The sequence below is a fragment of the Seriola aureovittata genome, chromosome 11 (assembly GCF_021018895.1).
Source record: "Seriola aureovittata isolate HTS-2021-v1 ecotype China chromosome 11, ASM2101889v1, whole genome shotgun sequence".
NCBI lineage: Eukaryota > Metazoa > Chordata > Actinopteri > Carangiformes > Carangidae > Seriola > Seriola aureovittata.
In genome coordinates, this window is record NC_079374.1 from 12,670,183 (window position 1) to 12,697,547 (window position 27,365).

Below are 27,365 nucleotides of genomic sequence, written 5' to 3' on the forward strand. Positions count from 1 at the left end.
ATTTTTCAAACTCTGTCTTTTGTTTTAGATACTTCACAGGACTCTGTGTTAGAGGGCAGAATGTCAAATCCCAGTTAACACTCACAGCATAAACCACCACTCTAAGCATTCCTGTTTTATCCTCATGGTAAAGAGGTGGATATGATAACGTTCAAATATGAGGAAATAGAATCTAATTAGATTAGATTAGACTAGATTAGATTACCGTATTTAATCAATTAGTGGCCATGGCCTTTCTTTACGTCGACTGCAGACGCTAACAGGCACTTATTCGAGGCCGGCTTTAAATGAAACTAGCCCTTTATTTCTAATTCACTCTATTTTTATAATTGGTGATAATTTGGTAAGAGGCCTCATGCTGATGTGCTCCTGTTTGCCCTGTTAAAGTTGCTGCATTAAGATGTTTATACAAACTCAACACTTCTCATAATCATTTCAAATTAAAAGCCCTCTAGCGTTTCGTTGGAGAGAAACCATTTCTGGGACTGAAGGACGGCAAAGCCAAGTGGACCAGAATGAATGAATGAATGAAATACTTTCGATGAGTAATCCAGAACAACAAAGTGTTGAAAATAAAATCATATTGTTGAATTTATTAAATTAAAGTGGTAGAAATGTACATTATGCACATTATATGACTGGTACCAGGAGTTTATCCTGCCTTGTTTGTTCCCCGGCCTGTATTTCGGGGTGGGCCTTTATTTATTCAGGTCGACCACGTTATTGGAGACTTATAATTGACTACCGCAATTTATAATAGAAATAGTAGATAACATTATGTTAGAAATATAACTTTATATATCTGGACTCACCAACAAACCAGTCACTTTTTTATTTAGCAGCTGTGATTTTACATTGAAAGCCTATGCTTTTAACGGTCACTCTGTGACATAATAGGCAAGTCACAGGAATTAACGCAAGAAAACGGAGACATAAAAGGTCAGCATCTCATGTACTCTACGGCTGCAGAACACTCAAAGCAGCCCTCCATAGACTAGCACTGGTCTGATGATTGACATGTGGAATTCAAAGTGCTCCATTTTGCAACAAAATTGCCAGTTTCATGTGTGGACATGAGACCTCAAAGAGGCTGCCAACCTGCCTGTGCACTGTATAGTATGCAGTTTCAATAGTCACAAAGTGAGAGATGGGCTCCCTCTTTGATTGGCTGTAGTCCTGTAGGAGAAGACATTGACTGCTGAAGACGAGAGGCTGTTTGCTCTGCTGCATTATGTCCAACAAATCATGTCATATTTGCAGTTTACACAGGGTAGCTTCACTAATGGATTACACATAGATCTGACAGTGTGTTGCCTCGGAGGTGTTTGTACAAAGGAGACATCTGAGAAATATTCCAAAAAAAAAATATATATATTATATGTAATTCATTAGCCTTCTTTGAGTGTTTTTGGCTCTTTAATACCTTTCATCAGTGTGTGGCCTTGCAATCACATGCTGCACTTCAAGACATATATTGTGAAATTGTAGTATTGATTAGTTAGAATTAATACATATTCAACTAGTTCCATGCAACTGTGAGCAGTTCATTTCAGAATGTGTTCAAATTGGAAGAGTGCTTACAAATTTTTCCAATAGTTGTGGGTTTTCTGCATAAAACAATCCAATTCAGTGCCAATTTTTCAACCCATGGTAAAACAAATTCCATTCCGGACCTCATCAGTCCAACTACTGTGTCTGTGTCCTCAACTTCATTGCAGATTTTTTATTTAACACAAAATGAATAAAACGTATCAAATTGCATCACTTTTTTTTTTTAAATCAATATAAACACAAAAAAATTATTAAATTCTTCTTGAAATTACCACAAAAATCTCACAAAAAGTCAATAGTGAGCAGTTAGGGTTTTACTGTATCCCCAGTTTTGGCAAATAAAGATGAACAAGAGACCACATCAAGTTTACTCCATAGTTCAAAAATCTCTGGTCTGGTCTGAAATGAGAAGCACACAACTTGCCCTTTTTCATCATCTAGCCCAAAGATTTAAAGTAGGAGCAGTAGGTTTAAAGATTGCTAAAACAGAGATAACTGACACAACTCTGACATCTAGGAGAGCATCCATCAGTAGGTTTCTGTGAGAGCAAGCAGCTGTGGAAGCGCAGAGACGCAGGCTTTTCTCCTCATCACGGAGAGAATGACTCTGCGTAACCCTCTGCACAGCACTGTATGGAAGGTGAGGAATTGGAGCCAAACTGAGCTTTATCAGCGAAATGTAATGAACTCTCTGCAAGTTGGGTGTATTAGAATCAACCCCTTTCCGGCATTTCAGCACCGTTATCCTCCGATTGCAGCTCTTGCAGCCTTTCATTTAGAGAGACGTCTTAATTACTAGGTGGTGTTAAGGATTTATGTAAGCTTTCCTGTTCATTTTTAGCCTCTGACATTTCACTAAATTTGCTATTGTAGAATATGATCCCTCTCATGAATTTTCAATAATAAGATTAAGATGTTTTTTTTAACAATATGTTGTAGTCACTGAATTATACTGAGACCATCCGTATTGTAATTATTAAATGTAATCACTCCAAAACAGACTTCAAAATTATATCAACCATATTGTCCACATTAACAATACATTTTGCCTTAATTGCATTGGTTATATCCAATTAATATCTCAGCTGACAGCTTTAACTAAACTGGGGTTTTTTTTTGTTCTTACTAAAATGCACCTTTTTAAATGAAATTAGTTTTGAAGCTGTCATTAATCAGTGTGCATATCGCTCAGCACCACTGACTATTCTCATTACCAAAAATTAGTCGCTGAAGCACAAATCATGCTCAGAGCTTTGCATATTTAAATAACTGCTCACTGTAGTTTTTCATTCACTGTATAGTCTAGAGAATAATCAAAATAAAGATACCTTGGCCAGCACCAGAAGTCCTGCATACTGTAGGTACTAATGGGGAAAAAAAGCATGAAAGTAATTTTAATATTCTGCCGGCATATTTTTCCTATTTTACTTTTCTTTTTGGTGTGCAACATATGACTAATAAGATGTGATTTGGTGTGGTGTCATGGACAGTCATGCCATTTTGTCTCTCTGCTTCTGTAATCTGTAATTTCACCTGCATTGCTGAGCACTAATGACCACTTCAAATCCATTACAGTTTTGTCAGGGCCATTCTGATAAGTGCATGTAATGTGCATGGCTCAGTGGTGCCAGATGAATCTCTCTCAGTAGATATGTGTTTAGAGTATGTCATGTGACCCAGGTACCATGAACTGCTTTACAGCTGCTTTACAGATGGTCAGTCTGACAGCTGTAGTAATTATGATGGGCTCAAAGGAGGAAATCAGGTGAAGAGTGACAAAGTCAACTGAGTTTTGGATGGATGGATGGATGGATGGATGGATGGATGGATGGATGGATGGATCCATCTATCTATCCATCCATCCGTCCATATGTGAAATGTAGGAATTATTGTAACCATGACAACAAATCTTACGGTAAAGAAGCACTTATTTTAAGCCCAACCACAATTAATTTTTTTCTGCCTAACCAAGTAGTTTTTGTGCTTAAACTTAACCAAACCATGACCATTAGGCAACCTTAACCATTATTACTGTTCCCATGACAACAAACGTCAGGTACACCCACCAGTGTTGCTCCTATGGGTCGAATGCAGGGATGGAGACAAACCACCTACTGTATATGGTCATTTAGGTTGCAGGAATAGTTGTTCAGGGATGTACAAAGGTTGCAATTAATGTAAAATGAACTCACTTCTAGTATTCAACCTCTGCATAGTCTAAATAGTCCACCACTGTGATAACCAAGAAAAAATACACATGAGTGACAGGGTTCGTGGTGTTAATAACTGACATGCTGTTACAATGGCCGCCCACACAGCTCATTATTTTTAATTATCCCTACCTTTTTAATGTTTTACTGCTGGCCTTGTCCACACAGTTGCTCCTCTTTCCGCTAGCCCATACCACTGAGAAACTAGAGACTTTAAAGCTGCACTAATCAATATGTTTTTATTAACAATGAAGTAACTGACTGTGTAAGGTGAAAGGTGACTAATCAACAGAGAATTATCTAAAAGAACCAGATTTACCGCCAGGACTTTGCATAAACCTAAACAGAACTAAATAGAGAGTGAATATTAGACTATTGGCTCCAAAAAAATCTGTCTAGTGGATGTCAAATGTTCGCCATATCAACTGTATGAGATAATAATATATGAATATCTTGTTTACAAGTCTTTCCACTCAAGTGGCCAAAGAAATCAGTTAATCCTGCTGTAAAGCTTTGGCTTGGGCATATAAAATGCAATAATTTAGGAAAATAAAAGACTTTCTCTAATCTCCACTATCCTTTATAGGAATTGGAGTCTCCTCTGACTAGTCTTCAGCTATTTCATTTTGCAGTTTTGAAGCCTATTTAAATTTTAATCTTGGCCCTTGAAAGTCAGCGCTATCATTGTGAATAGCAGATGGTCAGAAATGTTATCATCTCATCTCAGTTTCTGGTGAGTCGTAGAAGTCGTGAGGCAAACAACAAGGTGCCTAAAAGGAGTATGCAGAGGGGCTCCAAACCCCACAGACAAACTTTATTGTGGAATCATCATAATATAGAAGGATAATTTATTACACTTCATCTGACAGCCTTATGCTTCCAGCATATGGAGCAATACTCCAGTCAGAATCTGTATATAGAAAATCATTCACCAATATAGATCAAGGTACATGAATGTATTTGGGGTTTAAAGGTAAGATATGGACATTACAGACCTCATGCACTGCAAACACAGAACTATATGTGGAAGACTCCTATTGCAATGTCAAAAGTAGTTTACTGCAGATAAAAATTGACAAAGCTGTGAAGTCTCTTCAAAATGGAATCAACATCAAACGCCCTAACTGATTTGCTATTTTTGTATATTGTGATTGTTGGCGCATTTGTTGTTTGAATTGCAATCAAGCACACTCGCTTTAATGCAGCATTCTCTCTTGCAATCAGACACATTTAATGTAATTTTGCTGTGTTTCTATTTTAATCACAAATGTAAAGAGGGCTCCCACTACATCTTATCAAGGCATATCTATATATGCCATGTACAGAATGTTCATATATCATTTATGAAAGAAAATCAGACAATCAGTAACACCTTTTCATTTCTTCTCAACCCAGAATTCTTCCTGGAGCTGCTGGAGAACACAGAGAGGTCTCTGAATGAGATGTTTGTGAGGACTTACGGCAAGCCTTACATGCAGAACTCGGAAGTCTTTGAGAATCTGTTTGCCGAGCTGAAGCGCTATTACACAGGAGGGAATGTTAACCTGGAGGAAATGCTTAATGACTTTTGGTCGCGGCTACTGGAGCGCATGTTCACGCTGCTCAACTCCCAGTACGTCATCACTGAGGACTATCTGGAGTGTATCAGTAAGTACACCGACCAACTCAAGCCCTTTGGAGACGTGCCCAGGAAGCTCAAGGCTCAGGTTACCCGGGCATTCATCGCTGCACGCACATTCGTCCAAGGGCTCTCTGTTGGCCGGGAGGTGGCCCAGAGAGTGTCTAAGGTAAAAGTTCAAATTTAACTGCATTATAAAACACCCAATCAACTGCTTATTTCTGACCGTTGCAAACCCGCAACAATAATTTGATTTCACTTGCGGATTCTGATGGAAAATATTCAGTATTTGACCTCGGCTAAAATTAAGACTTGCTCTGTATCCTACATATATTTTAACAGGCCCAAGGTCTTGGTGTTTCTGCAGTGAGCACACATTTCCCCCTGGTTTTTCACTCGAACAAGTTCCTGCCAGATACTTTTCTGACTAATGTGGGCTCTCTTGCTGCATGTCTTCAGGAAGTTTGGGCTCAAGGCGGCTTGTTCAGGTGCTGTCTTGAAAAAGGTGTTGAAGGGTATATGGATTGCTCAGGAGAAAAGCCCAGACAGTGAAAAAGGAGAAGAATGAAATTTCTGCCATCACTGTTTATTGCTCTCTTGCCTAATATTTGTTCACCCAGTATATAGAAGCCATTAATCATGGTGTAGCCTTAGTATTATGTTTGATGCGATGTAATCTTAATGCAGCTTCTGCAGGATATCATACTGTTCTGGGAGTGGGTGTAGTTCTGATCATGTACAAAGTAAGATTAAAAAAAAAGCAAAAGGCTAAGGCTTGGATTTTATTCGCACTCAACAACAGGACTGTTTCTGCAAGCCTTCTAGTGAGCTGAGAGAAGCCCTGATAAGCACTACACTGCAAATCCCCAGCCACCCTGGTTTTCTTTTCACTACGATATTGATATCAGTTGGATTGGATAATCAACACTATTATAAATATTCATGCAACTGCTGTAAAGTATAGACGCAGAAGCCAATGAAAACATAGTAACCCTCAATCATCAGAGACAAAGCGCTAAGGTGTTAGTCCCAGTGCACTTGTTGAACTCTAAACACGTCCCTGTCACAGCCTGTGTCAGCTCCCCCCTCACCAGTAGTAGTGGTGAGGCTCATTTAGAAGCAGCCGCAGAGGATGTGTTGTTAGTATGCGTTTACTGAGTTACACCCTGCGTTTATTACAAGCAGGCATGTCCCAGCTTCACCCCTTGACATTTCAGTGGGACCTGAGATCCAGGTCATGTGTCTGGGACTGCAGCCCTTTGATCCCCAGGGTATAAACTCATCATGAGGGACTGGGTGTAAGCATAATGGAATAAGACACCCTGCTAGAGGTGTCTGTTGCACAGTGTCTCTAAGATGGGACATCCATGCTTATTGCTGCCGGGATATATATTGAATTAAAGTAGATGATGTAGTACTTTATTTCTTTTCACGGCTTAAGAGACAAAACACAAAACCCAGCAGAGCTTTGAGGAAGCAGAAACTCGTGTTTGGAGTCTGCGTCTCACAAACAAAGCTCAAACTTATTCCAGATCATTACCCAAACAGTACATCTGCCTCTGTTTATCTGAAGTGATTAAAGTCTTCTAATTATTTGTCTGGTTGTTGATTCTTAGAACATTTAAATTCTCATATGGGCAGCAAAAAAAGAAGAACACATTTATTAATCGGAGTGCACTCACTATAGCAAGATGACACGGTATCTGATACATGCAAAGGTGTAGATGTGTTTTATACAAATTAATGCAAAAAAAAAAAAAATTAGTTAATCCATGTGCTCACTTGCTGCTGCTGTTTATTAGTATTTGAAAGTTATTAGAGTGTGGAGATTTGACATGATAAAATATCATTAATATTATCTCACACTTTGAAATGCCACTATATTACTAATTAATAAGATGATTCATGATGAAGGACGAGGGTTTTTTCAAATTAAATGAATAAGGAACTATTACTTTTACTATTCATGCAGCATGGCTTATGTTTTTTAATCTTTTTGTTTAAGGTGGGATTTTGTAATTGTCATCTCATTCTTATAGGAACAACTTGCTTTACAACATTGTTAGTATTCACTTTAATAACTAGAGATGTGGCAGTGCAGATGAAGATCTCTGATTTTGCTATGATTTCATTATAATTTTCATGATCCGTGACCAGCTACTTGTGTGACACATGGTGCTTTACCACAGTATATTTGGCTGTAGCTAAATCATACTCATCTAGGCAGCACAGATAATACTGCAGATGGCATAGTCACATGTCATGTCTACAGAGGAGCTGTACAACAACTAAAGCCTGATTAAATAACATGTTCTGAGTAATTAAGAGCTAATTATCAACTGAATTAGTTGTTGCCTAGCAACAATACCACAACAATCTTGTTGTTTTGCCTGTGTGCATACAGTTACAATCTAATTTATTCAACCCTGCTGAGTGTATAAGGGTTTATATAACAGAGGTTTCCTGATGATATTTTTTATAAATGACACTCATGAGTTGAGTGGTATAATTATATTGATAATGAATGGAACTTGATCGCTCAGGGTAGCAGGGCTTTTTGTAACATAGCCATGTCATAATTATTAAACCCCTATCTAAAGTGTAATGTCTAATGTTGATGTTTTTTTAATCATTTGCTAGTATGTAAAGCTATCAAATTATTGCAGAAGACAATTAAGCTTTTGGGAAAGGTATGATGGCTCTGAATTTGCTTCAACTGTGATATGGATATAAATCCTGTCTATGCAGCCAAGCTGAGTAACAAACCTAGCAAAGATAAAGGACCCGTCTCAGAAGCAAAGAGAAGAAATTCCTTCATTACTCCAAAAAGTCAGTGATTACAGGAAGATTTCCAAGACACTTCAAGTTCCAAGAGACATGGTTGGCAGAATCATACACAAGTTTAAACCTCATGGTACAACAGCAAATCTTCCTGGGCGTGGAAGAAAGAGCAAAATTTTTCAAGGGAGAATCAGACAGTTGAAAACAACAGCTAAGAAAAAAAGTCCAATTACTGCCAACGACTTGCACGAGGACCTGATGAAGGCAGGAACAGAAGTATCTGTCAGTATCAGACTATATGGAGAACACTAAACAAGCAAGTACTTCAAGCCCAGAAACCTTGTCTCATTCCATACTTGACCAAAAAGCACATAAAAACTCGACTTGAATGTGGAAGAAAAAATGTGGATTGGCCCGTCCAGTTATAGGAGTCTTTTTTTTAAATGGAGTGATGAGACTAAACTGGAACTGTTTGGAGCCATGGATCAGTAGTATGTGTTAACCCCAAAGCTATCTGACCTGTTGCTGGGGTGTTTTGCTGCTGCAGCAACTGGTTAACTTGACCTTGTCACCAGCATCAAAAAGAATGTGGTGCACTCAGTCCTTAAATTGAAGCTGATATATAGTAAATGGCCAAAGTTTAGTTTAGGAATTGTTTCTGGAATGTCCTTAGTTGGCCATCTTAGTCACTTGAAAATCTTTGCTGGTATTTAAAGAAAGCAGTGGCAGCATGGAAAAATTAGTGAGCTGGTGAAAGCTTTTGCACATGAAGACTGGGCTAAAATACTAAAAGAGAGGTGTCAGAAGTTTGTGAGAAACTCTCCGAGACGAGTATTGGAGGTCATGAAGGTTGAAGGATGCTCAACAAAATATTATAATAAGTAATAATTATGATGCTAATGGGCCTTTTTAGAGAAAATTGGAGACAGTCCTGCAAAAAAAAAAAAACAAGCCCACAGTTCATCTGGACCAGTCCTGTATTATGACCCACAGTTATTGTTTTATTGTTAGTTGACCTCGAGCTAGATGGGAGCAGAGAAGCAAGTCTTGTAACATAGAGTGAGAAAAGTCCACGTTAGGTTCGGAGGAGATATTGGGGTGGATGCACGGGTTGACAAAACACAGGATATTCACACAGGAGACCCCAGTTTGTCTCCCATGTGAAACCGATAGTTGATGTTGTTTGTTTGTAACCATGACTTCTATGATTGTAACCATGACGATGAAGGTCCTCTACCCTTAAGGAAATACTTTTTTTTTTTTTTAACCCAAACCACAACCAGTTTTCCTAAACCTTAAACATGTAGTTTTTGTGCTTAAACCTAACCAAACCATGACCGATCCGCGACCATATCTACACATTTATTAATGTAACCATGACGACAAAGGTCTGGTAAGCCTGCTGCTGGTACGCCCTTATGTGTCGTGTTCGAGAGTAGGGACAAAACGACTATCACGGCGTTAAAGTTGGAGAACTGTAATTTATCTTTTGCACCATTAGTAAGATCAACATTGGGTTCCCAAAAATCACTCAAAAATGCATTATTAAAGTATCTTAGTTTAACAAGGCCTTCGTTGATATGTTTTCATTAAATTTTCATAACATTACAAAAATGTCTTGCAGGTCAAGGGGGATGAATCATTTTGATCGAAACTATGATACAGGTTTCCTCTTGAAGACTGAGAAATTAATTTCCCCACCCTGCAGTTACAGTCAGCTTTCATTTTGATACTCAACTCCTTAAGTGTATCATGTCTTAATTTTCATACAAGAAACCCTATGTTGTTTTGTGTCCAGCTTGCCCTGCATTCACACAAGCTAGATGGCAATAAAATGTGGTAGGAATTTCTCCTCTTCATACTTTTACATTACATCAATGTAGCACATCCATTAGTCCAAAGAAACTTACAATAAGTGAATCCATCCACTATAGAATAACAACATAGAGTTAAATGCCATCAAGAATCCTCAGTACTGCAGTATTAGTGCTTAGAATGTCGTTATTTATTTTTTTTAAGGAAGTGAGACATTAATAAGTGCTTCCATGGCATGTTGGGGTGTAGTATTAAAAGGCAGATTTTGAGCATGAAAGATGTTTAATAAGACGCTTGTTGGTGCTTGATGGAACACAGGAAAAAAAATCCATTAGCTGTGACCCAGGAGCTTTCATTTCAAACATCTTGACAGGGCTTCAGAGTGTAAGCATTTCAGTGCAGAGAGTAAGAATGTTGAGTGCTGCATGCTCTTCAAAAATCATGTAATAAAATCAGTTTTAGTAGGTCATGCAGTCAGGCTTGTATTTGCTATCTCAAATGCCACCATACTAGCTTACACAAGGCAAAACATTGATAAGATTTTGCACTTTGGATATAATACAGCAGAACAGCTGATCCAGCCAGTAGTCAGCTTTGTCCAGTAGTTTGTTCTGTGGGTATTTCTTCACCATCACAATTCCTCCAGAATGAGACATAAAAAAATTTCTCTATAGCTTGTGCAAATCCCAGCTGTTCACCAAAGTGACCCACAGTCTGTTCAAGTCACACCAGTCAAGTCGAGTCAGTTTTATTTACAATAAATAGGCTAAAAAAAATGTCTAAAAGGCATACAACACTCGCTCATCCACCAAAGCTTGAGCTTTTTCAAAAAAAAGAAAAGAAAAAGAACCTGAATGAACTGGATGCTTGTAATTAGCACCCTTCATTTCATGTGCCACAGTGTCGAATTAAGCTGCAAATTCTTCTAATTTGTCTTCTCCCTAAAAAGGCAAAAGTATATCTACATCTGCACATCCTACTTACGGTTATTAGTCTGCCTGGAAAACATTTGAAAAGTGTTCCATGTTCTGCACATTGTTAAGTGGGGATATAGCTTTTTGGATTAAGAAAACAACACTGAAGCACTCAATTAATACTGCAGTTGATTGCTGAACTTCATAATTATGCACTTTAATTGTTTTTCACCCTCTTCAAATGCACGATGAATCTAATTGTGGCTAATGGATCAATTTAACTTCCACCCACTAAGATAATCTTCAAATGTTTCTGACCAAAAACCAAATGAATATGCCTCCAGTTGTATTTATGACTTGTGAACTGAGATGCTGTAGTAAGATAGATCTGTCGAAGGAGCTGTTAAGTGAGACATCTGTGGTAATATTGATCATGTTCAGAAAGACATAAGTTTAAGTATTTTACTAAATCATTTTGTGTAACAGTGCATTTATACTTTTAAACATATTCTTGAAATATTTAAATAATCCTCTTTTAAAGGTGCTTTGACTGTCTGATTGATATTTTAGACAAACAAACAAAAAAAAACAAGTTCATGCTCTATTTAAAAGGTGTGAGATCTCAGTGGTCAGGAAGTTTAAAGCAAAAGCTGGTTTGAGAGAGACGTGAACAGAGCTACTCTATTAACTATCTGCTTCAGTTCTTATACATTAATTCAGTCACTACAACACAATAATATATTTCAGTGTGTAGTTGTGTTGTACTTTTTAAGGCCTATTGTCTGCAATTGTTAGCCTATTGCTTATGTACACTTTCTGTCTGACAAGCCAAAATAGTGGCTAATTTAAAGTGAGGTGCATATTATGATGATTTACCAAATGTCTTTGCTGTGGAGTGATTATCTGTAAAAAACACACTTATATATATATATTTTTTTTTATGTTTGTTTATAACTTGATGACTAATGAGGCCTTACCACCATCTTCAAACTCCACCTGTCACACAGTAACATCACATCCTTTTTGTTTGTGAAATCAGGGAAATGACAAATACAGAAAGAGGAGTAACTCATAAAAAACGCTTGACAGCCAAATGTGGCTGAGGAGTAGGCAAATGAATATTTGTTTTTATTTAATTTTGCCCTTTAAATGTAGGGCAAATGATCTGGTAATGATCACACACTTGTTGTGATTGACAGTCATTGTGATAAAAGTTTTTGAACTCTCTCGTTTAGGCTCTTGTGACATTTCTGAATGTGCTTTTTGCACTTTTTTTGATGAAGGGGTTTTTACAAAATAATACTTTGACCATAGTATTCTGATAAAACTCAACTGTGGTGCGTTCAGGCAAGGCAAAATAATTTGAATAGAGGAGAAAATGAAAAACGGTGAATTCAAATCTTCCATGTAACTGTTGACAAGTGACAGAATATGAATAAAATGATCATGGATTTCATAGGGCCTGTCCAGATGCTAATTCACACTCTGTGTCCCTGCAGGTAAGCAGCACTCCAGCATGCATGCGAGCGCTGACAAAGATGCTGTACTGCCCTTTTTGTCAGGGCATGCCAGCAGTTAAACCCTGTAAGAACTACTGCCTGAATGTCATGAAGGGCTGCCTGGCCAATCAAGCTGACCTGGATCCAGAGTGGAACCAGTACATTGGTAAGTCCTTTTTAGATGTTTTTTTTATCTATATATGTATGTCTGGGTGTTTACCTCCAATGGATGTCATAAGCAAGGAAAGTCACATATAAGCACTCGCAATGACAGGTATAGAGTCAGTTTCCACCCTACTGCTTTACGCTTTTATACATTTTTGCTGCAGACTGGGGCGTTTGGTGAGATCAGCAATAGCTGCAAGACGTTTACACCAAATGGAGTAACTAGAAGTTAACTGACACAAATATTTGTAGTTCATACCTTTTTTTTTTTTTTTTTTTTCTTTCTTTCTTTTTTTTGCTCATTAGAGAGTAAACACCTTAGTGTTGAAACACTAAACACAATGGTTTGGGCACTTCGAGGCTAATGTTTTATGGAAGTAAACAACAGGCCATAATCATTTGAATATATTAGGAATTCATGACTTGATAAATAATCTGTCTTAATTCATTTGGTTTGACTGAAGTTAAATTTCACAATTAGTTATCAACTTGTTTATATGATTCAAATTATAATGGTCCTTCTGTGTTTCCATGGTATTTGGTGTCTCTTTTGGCCCTATGTAAACTGAATGTGTGTAACTATTACATAAGTAATGTATGTAACTAACTAACAAAATGTTAACTTTTTAAGTATGCAGGATTACACAAATCAATGTGTCATGTTTGACTTTCTATTTTAAGAGCGGTTACAGCTAAGGCTGTGTTGTTGTCATAGTCTGACAACATCAGTTTCATTGACACATGTTGGGCCCTCAGATAAAAAAAAAAAAGGTGCTTTATTTGTTGTTCTTCCATCAATATTTTCCTGCATGAAAAGGTTTTATTCATGGGATTCTGCTCTCCTGCTGGGCTAAATGGGGACTTGTAATAGGGCAGAAGTGCACCGCGGGGAGTGTCAAGTTTTGTGAAGGGAAGTTCAATGGGAACTTGTTCAGCTCAGAGACAAAGAATACAAACATGAATGTAATATTTATATATTTATGTAATGTTTCATAGAATGCGTTACACAGATGATTCCTGCTGTCAGTTAGATAGGCTCATCGTGTAGGACTGAACTAGAGCAGTGACAGTGAAAATGTGACTGGGCTGCTGTGACAAATAGAAGGAGGAGCTCTAGTTGTTTCTGACAAAAAAAAAAGCATTTTGTTGCATTTATATTTCAAAATGCCTTTTTTCCCTTCCTGTAACACATTGAAATATCTCTATATTTATATAATATTTCTTTCTAGGCACATTTAGATGCATTCACAAATTTATCCAGTCAAATGTGTTCTTTGTTATCATGGGACTGCACTTAAATACCACGCCACTTTCAGGGACATCTCGCATTTCATGTTTGCATACATCTTAAGTTTTTGTATGTCATTTAATGCCATTTCGGTTAAGGTTAGGGGTTAGTCAAATGGCATGCCATGAAATGACACGTCAAATGACTGAAATGTGATATGGGGGCAACCAGCTAACCCCAACCATCATATAAAGCCACACTTGACCGTTAGCAATTTGGTCGTAAAAGTAGCTAGCGGAGTGATAATGGCGTCAGAGGTTTGTGTTTCAGATTTAAGTTGGTAAAAAAAAAAAACTTATGTTTGTAGTCCTAATAATGCTGGTGAAGATTCTCCAGAAACTGTTTCTCTCAAGTCAGCACACTTAGCAGTCAAATCAGATCCCAGAGAGATCTAATTACATCCCTCTTGAAAAAACACCCCACCCCCCAAATGTCTTTCACTCCCCTTTTAGCTCTAGTTTGGCCTGCTTGATGTTCGGCCCTTCTCATCAGTCCCTCGTCATCTTTGGCACTTGTCCATTTTATACTGGCCATGTAGTATGCATCAAGCTTGTATAAGCTTGTGACCTTGATACAGCTGCACAAAGTTTTGTGCCAGTCTTTGTGAGAGCCACTGGGACTATATGGACCAGCGAACCAAAACAATGAGCGGCTCAAAGAAGGTGAAAGCTGCAAAGAGCTTCAGGGTGGAGTGTTGATTCTTATTGGGATCTGCAGCACTACCAACACTTTTGACACTACAAGTAGTTATTTGATTCAATGTTATTAGCAAAAATATCTCCTAATGAAGCTTTAAAGACGCAATTGATTCATGTAGACTCTGAAGACAACAGTAAGGACTTTCACCTGCAATGGTCTTAACAGAGATGTCTAAAAAAAAAAAAAAGAGCAGATGCATAATGGAATATATATATATCTTACAGAATTATATATACATATTTAATGTCTATCAGAGCATATCACTCTTTATGAGAGCCAATGTTTTGGTAACAGTTTATTAGGCCGGGGGTAATGTTGCTTGTTTTGCAAAACAATAGAAAACAACCAGTCACAGGATACCAGGATACATGCAGTGGAACTGAAGCAGATCTGTTTCACATATTATCCATGGTGGCCTGAACGGCTCTATGTGTACAACTAGAGCAGGGCAGAGCAGCTGCAGTGCGGCAGGAGAAAACGACAAGACTGACAGATGCTGGCTTGTGTCATGTAGGGGAACTTTTCCCTAAAAGCAGGGGTGTAGTGCAGTGTAAAGCCACATTAATGAACTCAAAAAACCCTCGACATCTGAAAGGCCACATATGCAAATTCCAGTGGTCTCCAGTATGCTTTCCGTCGCATACTCTGGAATTTAGTCATGTTGTCTTCCAGTGCATCATTGTATTGTCAGACGGAAGTGTGGAGCAAAGCACCACCCACAAGTGGGAATAAAAGCAAACACTTCTTTGAGCTTAACACAGCAGAAGCATTAACTGGTGCAGATTCCAAGGGATTCACAAGACATTGGTGGTCTGGAGGAACATCTGATAGTATTTAAGCATGCTGTGGAAGTTTTGAATGTAGTTTGTGTTTAAACATCCCCACAGTTTAAACCAAATTGGCAAATACTGAGGAAGAAACAACAGCTTGATGCAGGTTTAGCTTTAAAGCCGACTCTATATCCCTAATTGTTTTACGAAATGATAACCTTGCTATATGAGGAGGATGTAATTCACGATATATTTAGTCATTTGGACAATCTTGTTGCAAAACAATACATTTGTCCTGTTCATCAAGTCCTTAACTGAATGACACGCTGCCTCATTCCATCTTTCCAGACACCAAAGGGCATGTTGGAAATTTGCGTGTAATATGTAACATCGCCTTCAATCTGGAATGCTTGGTATTTATTTATTAATCATATTACGTCAAACTAATTTAGTCAGAAAATGATAACACCTGCATGTTAGCCCACTGCCTTACAGTCAGGCTGAGATACCTGCATTTGACAAAAGGAATCTCAATGTTTTCACTTTGCAGTTGCCTTTGCTCACACAAATCCATTATTATTTACATTCTATTTGATTAACATTTAGTTTCCCTCAATGCACTCTAATTTACAGTTGAATTAATTGTCATTTTAGGTCAACACTTAGCTGAGCTTTCATTTAGCTTGCATATCAGCAGAACATTATAGATAGAGCATCTTGTGATGTGTTATGATAACAGCACATGACCTTTTCTGGTGGGGGTGGTGCTGGAACTTGTTATAGCGTTTGGTAAAAGTCAGGGAAAATGCCTCAACAGGTCACCAGTCCATCACAAGAATTACAAACATTTCCACTCACACACACAAATTTGACTCCTGCTGTGTTTTCCTTTTTACTGAATTAAAAAAATTAAACGTGCCGGAAATCCATCATGGTAGCTCTATAATCGTTGAACTTCAAAACAATATTTCATTTATCCACTGTGAGATAGTTTGGTTGTCTAATATTTCTATAACTGATGCACCAACATTAGCACAGCAAGTTCATTGCAGTGAATGTCAATTTGTAGAGTGGTAGATGGAAGATAATGGTGCGTTTCTGCTCTGCTGACCTTTTGATAGGAATATTTCGACAATCAGTGTTGTATTTTGCAAGCTGCACCACACTTAGTGGGGTCATTGTACTTAAACAGTCACCTTTTACTAGATGGACACAACATCCAACACACTGAACAATATTTCATGATCTGATACCAATATGAACTGGTTCACTAACTCTTACAGGTGGGACCCAGAATTAATATCACAACCTCTGTATGTGTTGTTACTCTAAAATCATGTCTTTTTATGCACATGTACTAAAAGTCTGCGACCACTTTCCTATTAAGTGATGCCAGACCTGTGGACCCCACTGTACAATATTAGGTTTCCAACAACGAATGCAACACAAAGAAAATACTCAAATACATCATTTTTGCCAGTTGTACTGATGTGGGTGTTGAAACAATTAATCAATTAGTCAACCAAAAAGAATTTTGCAACAATTTTTGGTAATTGATTAATCAAGTATGTGTTTGCAGCCACTCCAAAATGTCAATTTGCTGGTTTTCTCTGTCATTGTTAACTAAATGTCTTTGAGTTTTGCACTGTTGGTCAGACAAAACATGAAATCTGAAAGACATCACCTTGAACTATAGAATATTATATGTTAATATTTTCTGATAATCATTAATTAAAAAAATCAGTTACCACCATAAGAGAATATCTTCAAAACTAAAAAAAGATCTAGTGCTGATAAAGCCAGTAGAATAACACTGTCCCAAAATAAAATACTGCAGCTGTACTATTGCTGTTGCTTCTGATGTTTCTGAAACCCACTAATATCCAAATTTGGTTGCTAAGAAACACCTGTCAGAGCTTACATTCAACAAACAGTTAACAAAGTAAACAGGGCACCAAGCTGTAACAGCCTGTCTGATAATTACATTTTCAACAGGCTGAGCAGCATATTAATCTTACCAGTCTGTTTGTAAGTTTGTCTGTATATATTGCAATATTAATTTCAATCCATCTGTTTTCAAAGCCACTTGTCCTGTCCTGCAGACAACCCAAGGTTCAGTAAACCTGCATTTCTTTGGACTGCATTAGAAAACCCACGCAGCAAACTCAAACACTGTGTGTCTTTATTAATACATCACAATACACTGTATACAATGAAGAGTCACTAAGAGAGATTGTGGTTTGCTAATACAAACCAACTCAAATGTCTTTCATTCTTCATTTCCTCCATTAACAAAGAATGAAATTTGGACACTGCTTCACTTGAATTTGTCAACTTTGCATTTCCGCCATTAATCCTGGAGCAATGTTCATTCTGTCTTTATCAGAACTCTTGTCAATAGGATTATTGTTCCTGGGTGTAGATTAAATGCCAGTTCTATATCTTTTGGCGCTGACATTTCATGCTCATTATAGGATGAAAGATTTTCAATTAGCTTAAGGTCTAACCACGAATAAGGTATTGACTTGGCTCTCGGTGTTAAATTGTCAGGAAAGCTTTTATGTTACGGACAGACAGACAGGTTAGTGTAATATGTAATGTCATATACATGAGTAGTATGATTGATATATATATATATATATATATATATATATATAACAAAAAAAACCCCAATCCATTTATACAGTATGATATCATACTGTATAAATGGATTGTTTTTTCTCAGAAATGGTAGGTAGCCATTTTGGCTTCATTCGCATATAATGTGCAAAATAAAATGGGTTATACTAGCTCTCTTAAAAAGAAAAAGATTCGGCTTGAGAGACATTGGGGGAAAAAAAAGAGTCCTTCAGAGCCGACACCGACTTGGAGCTAAGATATTCATCTTGATTCCTGTGGCATCCATTCAGACCAACATCATATACCTGCTCCACTGACCAGAGGAGACAAGATATTGGGGAGGGGAAAACTAATCCAACCAAAGAGTAAGAAATCCTTTAAACCTGGAAGCTGTGCACCTGATAGCAATGATTTTTCCCTACAACACCTTCTCACCGCACGACTCCACTTTCAGGAAATAACACCCTCTGATTAAATAGATTCTAACTTGTGACAGAACTTGAACTGGGAAAAAAAAAAAAAAAAAAAAAACATGCACCAGTTCACATTAACCAAGTCCTCACCTTCATTTATCCATTATATAAGTGTGAAAGGAAAAGGGACTGTCAGACTGCTGTGGCACTGCCAGAGGGAAACTGAAACAGATGTGTGTGTATGAAGAGCAGCTGCACGGCTATATATTCCCCAGAAATGTGAAACGTCTTTGGATTTATTTGCCAGTTTTCTGTGTCTGTACTGCACTTTCACAGCAGTAGAAAAATAATAATGGTTCAAGGATCTCTCTCTTTTTTTTTTTTTTTTTTTGCTGTTTTGCTTTTGTTGTTCCACTTTCTCTGAAATTAATTATTTGTTGTTGAAGCCAGTGTACAATAAATGATGGAAAAATTGCCATTCTAAATCGCTTCACTCCTCTGTATTTATATTCATGTGACATACTGTATGCATATGCATCTTGGCGAAGAGATCTTATAAGTTTTCACTACCAGCAACCCTAGATCAAAAGGCATCGTCCATATTTTAGACAAGCAAATAAGAATATGACCACTATTTTGAAAGGTGCTGTTCATGGAACTAATATATAGCTTTAGCTCCCGAGGGTCATCTAATTTGTAATATTAATCTAAGTAGAGTTAAGATTTGTTCATGCAGCTGCCATAATGAGCATAACATGAACATCAGCTAAATAGAGCTAGAATGTCACACTATAATCTGTATTTCTTCCTTAATGTTACACTGAGTCAAATCCAAAATAAATCATACAGTAGATTAAATGGGTTCTGCTGAGTAGCCAGTCTCTAATCCATTCGCTCCCACTGGAGAACAAATCCTTGCTGACCTCTCCCTGTTCTGCTCCAAATCACAAGACTTGCTCAGTGCATTAATGATGGAAACAGATGCTAATTATAGTTTTTTTTATATATATATTTTTTTTTATATTCTTTTGATTCTTGCAGTGAATTCACTGCAAATAACAGAGCTTGGTTTAGAGATGACTATAAGTGCAACTTTTTTTTTCTGCACTGCATATCCTTATAAAGATGCATTTCAAAAAGCGGTACATGTGCAATTTGATGAGATTAAGAGCTGGATTAGATTTTAACGACATGAATTATCTTAAGCATGGAGGTGCTGATGAACAGCTGTCAGTCTGTTCACCGCACCTGAGAACTCTGCACTGAACATAAGCAGGACCCACGCATCGAATCCTCTGGGATATATGGAGCATTACGCTCTCTGCATAAATCACTGGATATCCGTTTAAAGATGATCACTCTGACAGTGTTTGCTTGTCTTCGCGTTGTTTAAAAACAACTCTTCTGGTTGGCTGTTCTTTTTGTTGAGGAATGTTCTGAAGCAGGCTGTTTTTAACCATTTTTGATGTTATTTATCAAGCTGTCTGCATAAATTGATGTCTTCTTCCTCTCAGGTGATTTGAATATCAGTCACATGCTGTGGTGATGAATATTGTCCTCTGCAGTTTGCACCCCACAGCTCATTATCATTATTTTTTTGCGCTGACACGTAGTTGACACCTGTGATGGAACTTCTCCTCCTGCACCTTCACAGTATTCACACCGAGACTTGCTGCTTGCTTAAAGTACTTTTTAACTGAACTGGTTGCGTGTGCCGCAGTTTTACTTGCCATCTTGTTGGATTGGTGTTTACAGCCTGTTACTGTTCTCTCTGGAGAGACGTGTCACCACACTGGAAGTGATCTGCATCGATTCTATCTGCTCATTTCTTTTTAATTAGGTGATTTGTTTCACTTGGTAATTGGAGCCAGCCACAACCTCACTGTTTGTGAAAATTCAAGCTAGCAACATATCATTTCCTTTGTGAAAAATCCCTCATGAATAAAATATTGACTGGAAAAAGCATCTTCCCTAACACACTGTGAGTGGACAACCCATGGCTGAAAGTCAGACCACACAAAGACCAAAATATTTTCTGCTCACGTGGATGCTTTGAACTTATGCTGGTAAAAGCACAAAATTCAGACACTCGTATACCACACACACTTCCCACTTTACCATAATTAAAGCAATCTAATAGTCCTTTCACACCTACAGGGTGACGCAGGTTTAACGTGCGCTCAGGAGCCAATCTGAAGGGCCAATGCAAATCATCCAACCGGTGACCCTCATCAGAAAGGGAGTCGAATGTCATTCAGACAATACTTGGCTTTAGTTAAGAGGCATTTCTATTAAGGATATGGTGGGAGTCTAATTCAGTGTTATTAATGTTTAAAATAGATTTAATCGACTCTGCAGCTGATCTGACAAAGGAAGAGAAAGACAGAGAGCGCACGAGTGGGCGAGTGAAGGAGAAACGTATCTCTCTTCGGTACTTATGTAATGTAATTGCGTATGGAACTGCAGTTGCAGACTTGAGTCTTTGTGAAAGGTGAGAGCCACGGATTAACCTGTGACAGCAGTAACCTATGAGATAATCAGTGGTGGAGGAAATGTTCAGATCCTTTACTTAATTAAATGTACTAATACAACACTGCAAAAAGTACAAGTAAAAGTACTGGATTGAAATTCTTGCTTAAGTAACAGTATGTATTTATAATATATATATATATCACTAAATTGAAACAACTAACTGACTAATTGAATTGCCTTATCGCTTCAACTTTACTTGTATATACAATGGGATATTTGTATGCAAAAATGTTTATCCTAACTTTTAGCTCCAGCTGTCAGATAATTGGAGTAAAAAGTTCAGTATTTCCCTCTGAAATATAGTGAAGTGAAACTATAGAGTGGCATGAAAGTACTTTAAGTCTTTACTGCAGTGCTTGAGTAAATGTATTTGGTTACATTCTCACCACTAGAAATTATGGGTTATATTGACAACATAATAGATGAAGACAGAGAAGCTAGTGATGATGGTTTGCGCTACTCTTACGGACTATCATGAATCAATTATGCCACTTTTTGATCAGCGTTTGTGTAGCATTTAAAATACAAGGCTTTTCCCCCTTGAAGTGCTGATTAATGTCTTTGGTTTGTCATGGAAAGTCCTTATTTATGGGTTTAGATAATTATTGTCTAGCATACTGTTTACACATTTCTTGATCAACCCTAGACCTTTGCTTGTTCAGCGTAATGACCTCTCAGAAAAAACAGGACATTAAAATGCCTTGCATCTGATATTTGTCTGATAATTCATCATATTATGCAAACGGAGCTACAGTGGATTGAAAATTGGATTGAAACTTGAACTCTCGCAAGCAGCCACAGATCTTAAGTCGGCATGTCAGCTTCGCAGACACTCACATCTAAAGGAATAAAGTATGTAGATTTCTCATGTGACTTGCCATCTTTGTCTTCAGCTTGTATGGGGCCCAATCTATAATGTAATGTTAAAAGAAAATTAGTGTAAAGCATACCTGCAAACTAGCGCTATCCTCTGTTCTACTTGCATTTTTCCTTACCGTGAGAGGTCTTACTTTCCATCTACAGGATGGATGCTTTTGAACAGCGATGATTTAGACCAGACACGCGTAAAAGCCATTTTACCCACACCTCTGGAGCTAAATGGATTTCTAATGGTTATTTGCACTGTCTAATCTTTGTGGCTTGTTTTACCACCCATTGGCAAAAGGTTAAGTAAATACAAAGCTCCTCTGTAAAAGACAATTCCCTTATTCCAGCACTCAACATATTCTATAATAGCATTACACAAAAAGTCTCATAATGTATCACACAAAATGATGCAATAATTTCTTGGAACTAGGATAAAACTCATCTGACTTTAAACTTAAAAAGAATTCTTTGTCTTCAGCACAATGACTTTAAAACTATATCTGAGGAAAAGCAGCTTCACCAGGAGGGTGTAACACACCATGGGTGCACTTAACAGCGAACCTTAAACCAGCCAATTATACAGAAGCCATGTCCTTTTAAAATAAGGGTAATTTGTTCAAAAAAGTACATTGACATTTTTTTAATACTAGTGCATCAGTCTACCTATGATTTATTGATGAAGTGGTTTTGTAGGCCAGCCAGAAGTTAGGGTCACCCTGGTTCCCTCGACAAAAAGCCAATGGGATTTTTACATTGTCACAGAGCTTCTTTTCTGTGATAATCCAAAAGCCAAACCAAAGTTTATGATACTTATGAAACATCACCGCTATTAAACTTATTAAACCAATATGTAGTTTGGTTTAGCTCTTACTTTTTCTATGAAAGCATTTCCTCTGACAAAGTTAGCAATAGTTTGCAAAAAGCGCAAGCATACACACGATGAGGCTGTAAAGGTGGTGAATAGATCGGTTTTCGTGTTCAGCGTGATGACGTTGTACGTATCCGACAACCTCTGTAGTCTCATTTAGCCACTTGTAGGAGATATAAAAGCTTAAAAAAATCATGACTGGGGTATATACTGATGTATTTTATGACGAAGAATAAAATGTGAAAATATCTTGAGCTGTTGTAAACCACAGACCTTATTTTAGCCATTTAACCAAAAACCCATTCAAGAAAACCCACAGACTTCGGGACGATGGAGCCGAAAGTGTTAAAATGTTAATTTATTTCCAGGTTTTAGGACTCATTCCTGCAGCACTCTCTCAGATTGTTTTCATGATTTTTCCTGTTCCTATGGGCCGTGAAGTGATACCTTACCAGAGAAAATACACTGTTGGACAAATCCACAGTCTGCTGGGAGCAGTAACTCCCTGGTGTCCCTGCTGGTGGCCTGGCAACTGGTACTCCAGCGTATAACACTGAATTGTTTTACATTTTATTTTGTTTTTTATGGATTAAACAAATGAGAAATAGCGTGTGAATTAGTGAACGATGTGTTGCTGGCAGGCAGATTTTATTATTATTGGACAGAGCCTGGCTAGCTGTTCCTTCTGTTTCTCTTTGTCTTTGTGCTAAGCTAACCATCTGCTGTAGTAGCTTTATATTTAACAAACAGATATGACCAATATTGAGGTCCTCATTTAAATCTCCACCAGAAATCAAATAAGCGTATTTTCCAAAATGACAAGTCATTCCTTTAAGTTCAGCAGAGGCCAATGTGAGGCTTTAGCCGTCTGACTTGCTCAGATCAGTAGGGGATGTTCATCCTGGCAGTTGCAAATAGTTTTTTTGCTGGTGTTGTGCCCCAGCAATAAACCTACATGTAACCAATGGAACAGATCCCTCTGCCACATCTCGGCAAAGAATCACTGCGGAGAGAGAGACTTTCGTTCTATAAAACCGGACCACTGGCAACTTTTCACTTAAATCAAGGCCACTGAATTATTAAGATGATTCAGTTTCTGCTGAGGAAACTGTGCCTTAAACCATTTCAACAAAAACAAACATTTGCAGTATTGTTTTTGTCCCGCATTGTTTGATCTGACTCTTAAAATATGTAAAACCATAGTATTCTCAACAGTTGTTCAGGGTATTAGTGGTAAAATGTGTTGGCAAAAACAAAATTGAGAAAATGTACCTTGAAACAAGTTTCAAAAGGTGCTTGAAGATTACTGAGCTTGCATATGAAGAAGATTATATTTAATAACCCTTAAATAAGATATATTTTTATTGGCTTTTTTGCAGTGTATTTGAAATGGAGCCACCGTTGATAAAAGTTACACCCATCGCAAAGTGAAACGTAGGTGTGTTTGGTAGTTTCAGGTGATGCAGACCACGTTGTTTAAATAGGAAATATACACTAGCGCCCATCTGTGCGTCCATGTGTGTGTTGGTCTTAAAAAAGAGGTCTGGTCAGGCACATTGCTATCTTGAGGCAAAAGACTGCACGATTGACCAACAAACACCTGGTCTGAAATTAACAGCACAGTGTTTCACTGTTTTTAAGGGCCTCATTATCAAGACAGTAATATGCGCCAACATAGGCTCTTTCTTACGACCTGGAAAATCTGCCACAGTGTTTCCCAGTCATCACCAAGACTAAATTTGTCCCACCACAGTTTCATAATGAACAGAAACTGTATGTATGTAATGTTGTGATCTGTGCCGTTGCTTCTTCGTAGAGTTGTGGGCGGGGCATTGATTCACTCAGTCCTTCCTTTCCCCTCGAGGGCGCACAGAGCTGCTGTGTGCCTGTGCCACGACTAGGCTCACTGGTCAGTCACATATGCAATCAACTCGCCACAAGTATTCTGTAATTCTGTAGGAAACACATTGCCGTTTAATAGCAATCTGCTAAGGTGCAGGCGCGCCTGGCTTTTAAAGGGAATGGGAGACGGTACTCTGATTGGTTTATTTTATGTTGCGCCCCAAAACGCTCCCATGATTAATTTAGAGCCTTAAGAACAACCCTTTTGAACCATGCGACTGTTTTTTTACGCCGTTAAAAAAAAAAAGGAGCAAAAGTTGATATGTACACGCCCTAAAAGCAATTGCACCATGGCTTTAGACTGTGCTCTTTGGACTGTTAAAATAGAGCCCTAAGTCATTAATTCTCCCATGTGTGAGAAAACTATTAACTGGTAAACTGAGGGCTGAGGAAATTACATTATATGCCTTCAAACTGGAGTTATTACTGCCACATTGTACACCCAGCCTGTATCACCCAGTTACGTCATCAGTCTAAAGAAGTCAAACAAATATTGTAGAACATACTGTGCTCCTTGACAGGACATCACCGGGTGAACATTGTGCCCTCACTCTGTTTAATGTGCGAGAGCATCTGTAGCGACAACATTAATTTCCATTTTGTTTTATAGTTCTTTGCTTGCCTAATCACTCACAGTTACATGAAGATGTGCTTGAGCGGATCTAATTACAGATTCACTTCCCACCTGTGCAATTACGAATCTGCAGAAAGAGAGAACACTTTTTTGAAGAGAGAGAGAAATTATTCTCTCTGGTGTGTTCATGAGCAGCAAGACCTTTCATTGTCTTTGCTCGGAGCTGCTCGGCTGTTGAGCCTGTTCACATCGCAACTGAGCTTTGTAACGTGGCTTTTATAAAGTGCAAACAAGGACGCCGACTGGGGTGGGGGTGGGGGGGGTGAAGGGTGGGTGGGGGTTTGTTTCTTTAAATTCCATGACATCCCCAACTCCATTAGTAACACGATCTGCTCATGAATGGCTCATTATTGGATTATGCTGCTTAGTTTCATTAGCAGTGCAGTGCAGTATCAGTGATGCTCCAGTTTGGCTTCTGCATTATGCTTACTGTTTAGTGTGCTGTTTTCCCTCCATTACAACTTTGTACAAGAATAATAGAAAAGGAAGGATGATGAATGTGTCATGTTTTATTTTTGAATAAGAACAGAAATCTACAGCCATGTTTTGGCCCAATCCATAGTAGATGTAGAGATATTTAAACATAAAATATCAATAGAAACTTTCCAGTTAAAGTAATGCTTAATAAAAAAAAAGAATAAGTGAAAAAATTACTTCATGCTGGTACTAGAGGAAAAGTCATTAGAATTCATCCTCTGAGAATCTTGAATATTGGATATGAATGTCTGATATGAATATTTAATTTCATCTGAACCAAAAATGACAAACTCATAGTGGAGCCAGAGTAAAAGTCAATGTATATCAAAAGTGATATGGATTCGTCTTCCGGGGACAATGAATGTTTGTAGAAAATTTAACAGCAATCCATCCAATAGATTTTTTGCTATATATTCAGTTTGGACCAAAGTGGTCCAAAGATCCACGCTGCAAATGTAGCTACAATCCTCCTGAATGCAGGTTGTTACAACAGCGAGCTACATCTTCATGAAGAAGTCTTGTTGTGTGTGCTGTTATATAGTCACGACATGCCCTTTGTAATCCTTGTATTAGCAAAAGATAGTTTTCATATACAGTATTCTCCTTTTCCACGACTGTCCCTTAAAGTCACTGAGGGTCGACAAAGACAACAAACATTATTATATTGTTTTTGAAGACACTTTTAAAGTTTGCCTCTGTTCTTTTGCTATGAATGCTTTAAAAGGTCATGCTTTTTTTAACATTATGCAGAGATTTGTCTGTGTGCGTGTGTTCAAATGTGTCTTTGTGTGTGTCCGTGCACATACGTGCACATACGTGTACGTTTAAGGACTTTTTTTCTTTTCTTTTTTTTTTTCGACCGCTACGGTGTGACCAAATGACAACATGCATTTTTTTCCTTTCCATTTTCGCACCATTTCATATAGCACCATTAGTTGGTTGACTGACCCACAGATGAGCTATGCTTTACAGAATCCAAATTACACTAGAGCCATTTTTCATCCTGTGGAGCTCTTCACAGGCAAAGAGCCATAGATGGGCTTGTTCACTTTCCTTATTTGTCCTTGTCTGCTGGAGGCTTGCCGCTGGCTGACATAGCCTGAATTTAAGTGGACATCAATCTCGATAAAGAGGCAGAGCCCAGAGTAATATTACCTCCTCAGATTTTTTATTTTTTTTTAGCCGTTTAGCAAGACAGCACAAATAAGCATGTTTCACACCACAAACTGAAATGTTAACCTCCGATGTGAAACAAAATATTTGGATCATTGTGCAGCATGTGTGTCTTTTAGTTTTACATGTCTGTATCCAGTAAGGCACAATCTCAGTTGTTTTTAGAAACCTCAGCTAAGAATAGGGCAAGATGTGTCTATTTGCATGGCTGTGTCGTGATGATAACAAGATCTCCTCCGGCTGGCCAGTGGCCTATCTCAGTGCTGCAAAAGTGATGCAGGGAAAATTTGGCTCAGAGTGGCAGCTAGGCCACTGTGGACTGGACTTCATGCACTCTTCATAAATGAGAGTCATTAATTCTCCATGTAGGTAGAATTTTTCACATGCGGCACAGCAGCCCCTCTTCCTCTGGGAAAAAAGCCATACCCTGGCCTGACTCAACCCAATCATCACCACTTCTCATTCTCCTGCTCTCGTCTTTCTCTCCCTGTCTCCTCTTTTGTCTCTGTCTGCTCTCCCTCAGTTAGGTACGAAGACAAAGTTCCCGGCTCCCTCTGTTTGTCGAGCCCA

At 38.1% G+C, this 27,365-nt stretch overlaps 1 protein-coding gene across 2 annotated transcripts in view; it reads left to right on the forward strand.

Annotated features, from left to right (window-relative positions):
• LOC130177548 (glypican-6-like) overlaps positions 1-27,365 on the forward strand; it is a 102,138-nt gene that overhangs the window by 39,340 nt on the left and 35,433 nt on the right. For both annotated transcript variants that reach the window (XM_056389398.1, XM_056389399.1), the window contains exons 5-6: positions 5,157-5,548; positions 12,389-12,554. In XM_056389398.1, the coding sequence (XP_056245373.1) occupies positions 5,157-5,548; positions 12,389-12,554 (558 nt within the window). The remainder of the gene's footprint in view (positions 1-5,156; positions 5,549-12,388; positions 12,555-27,365) is intronic.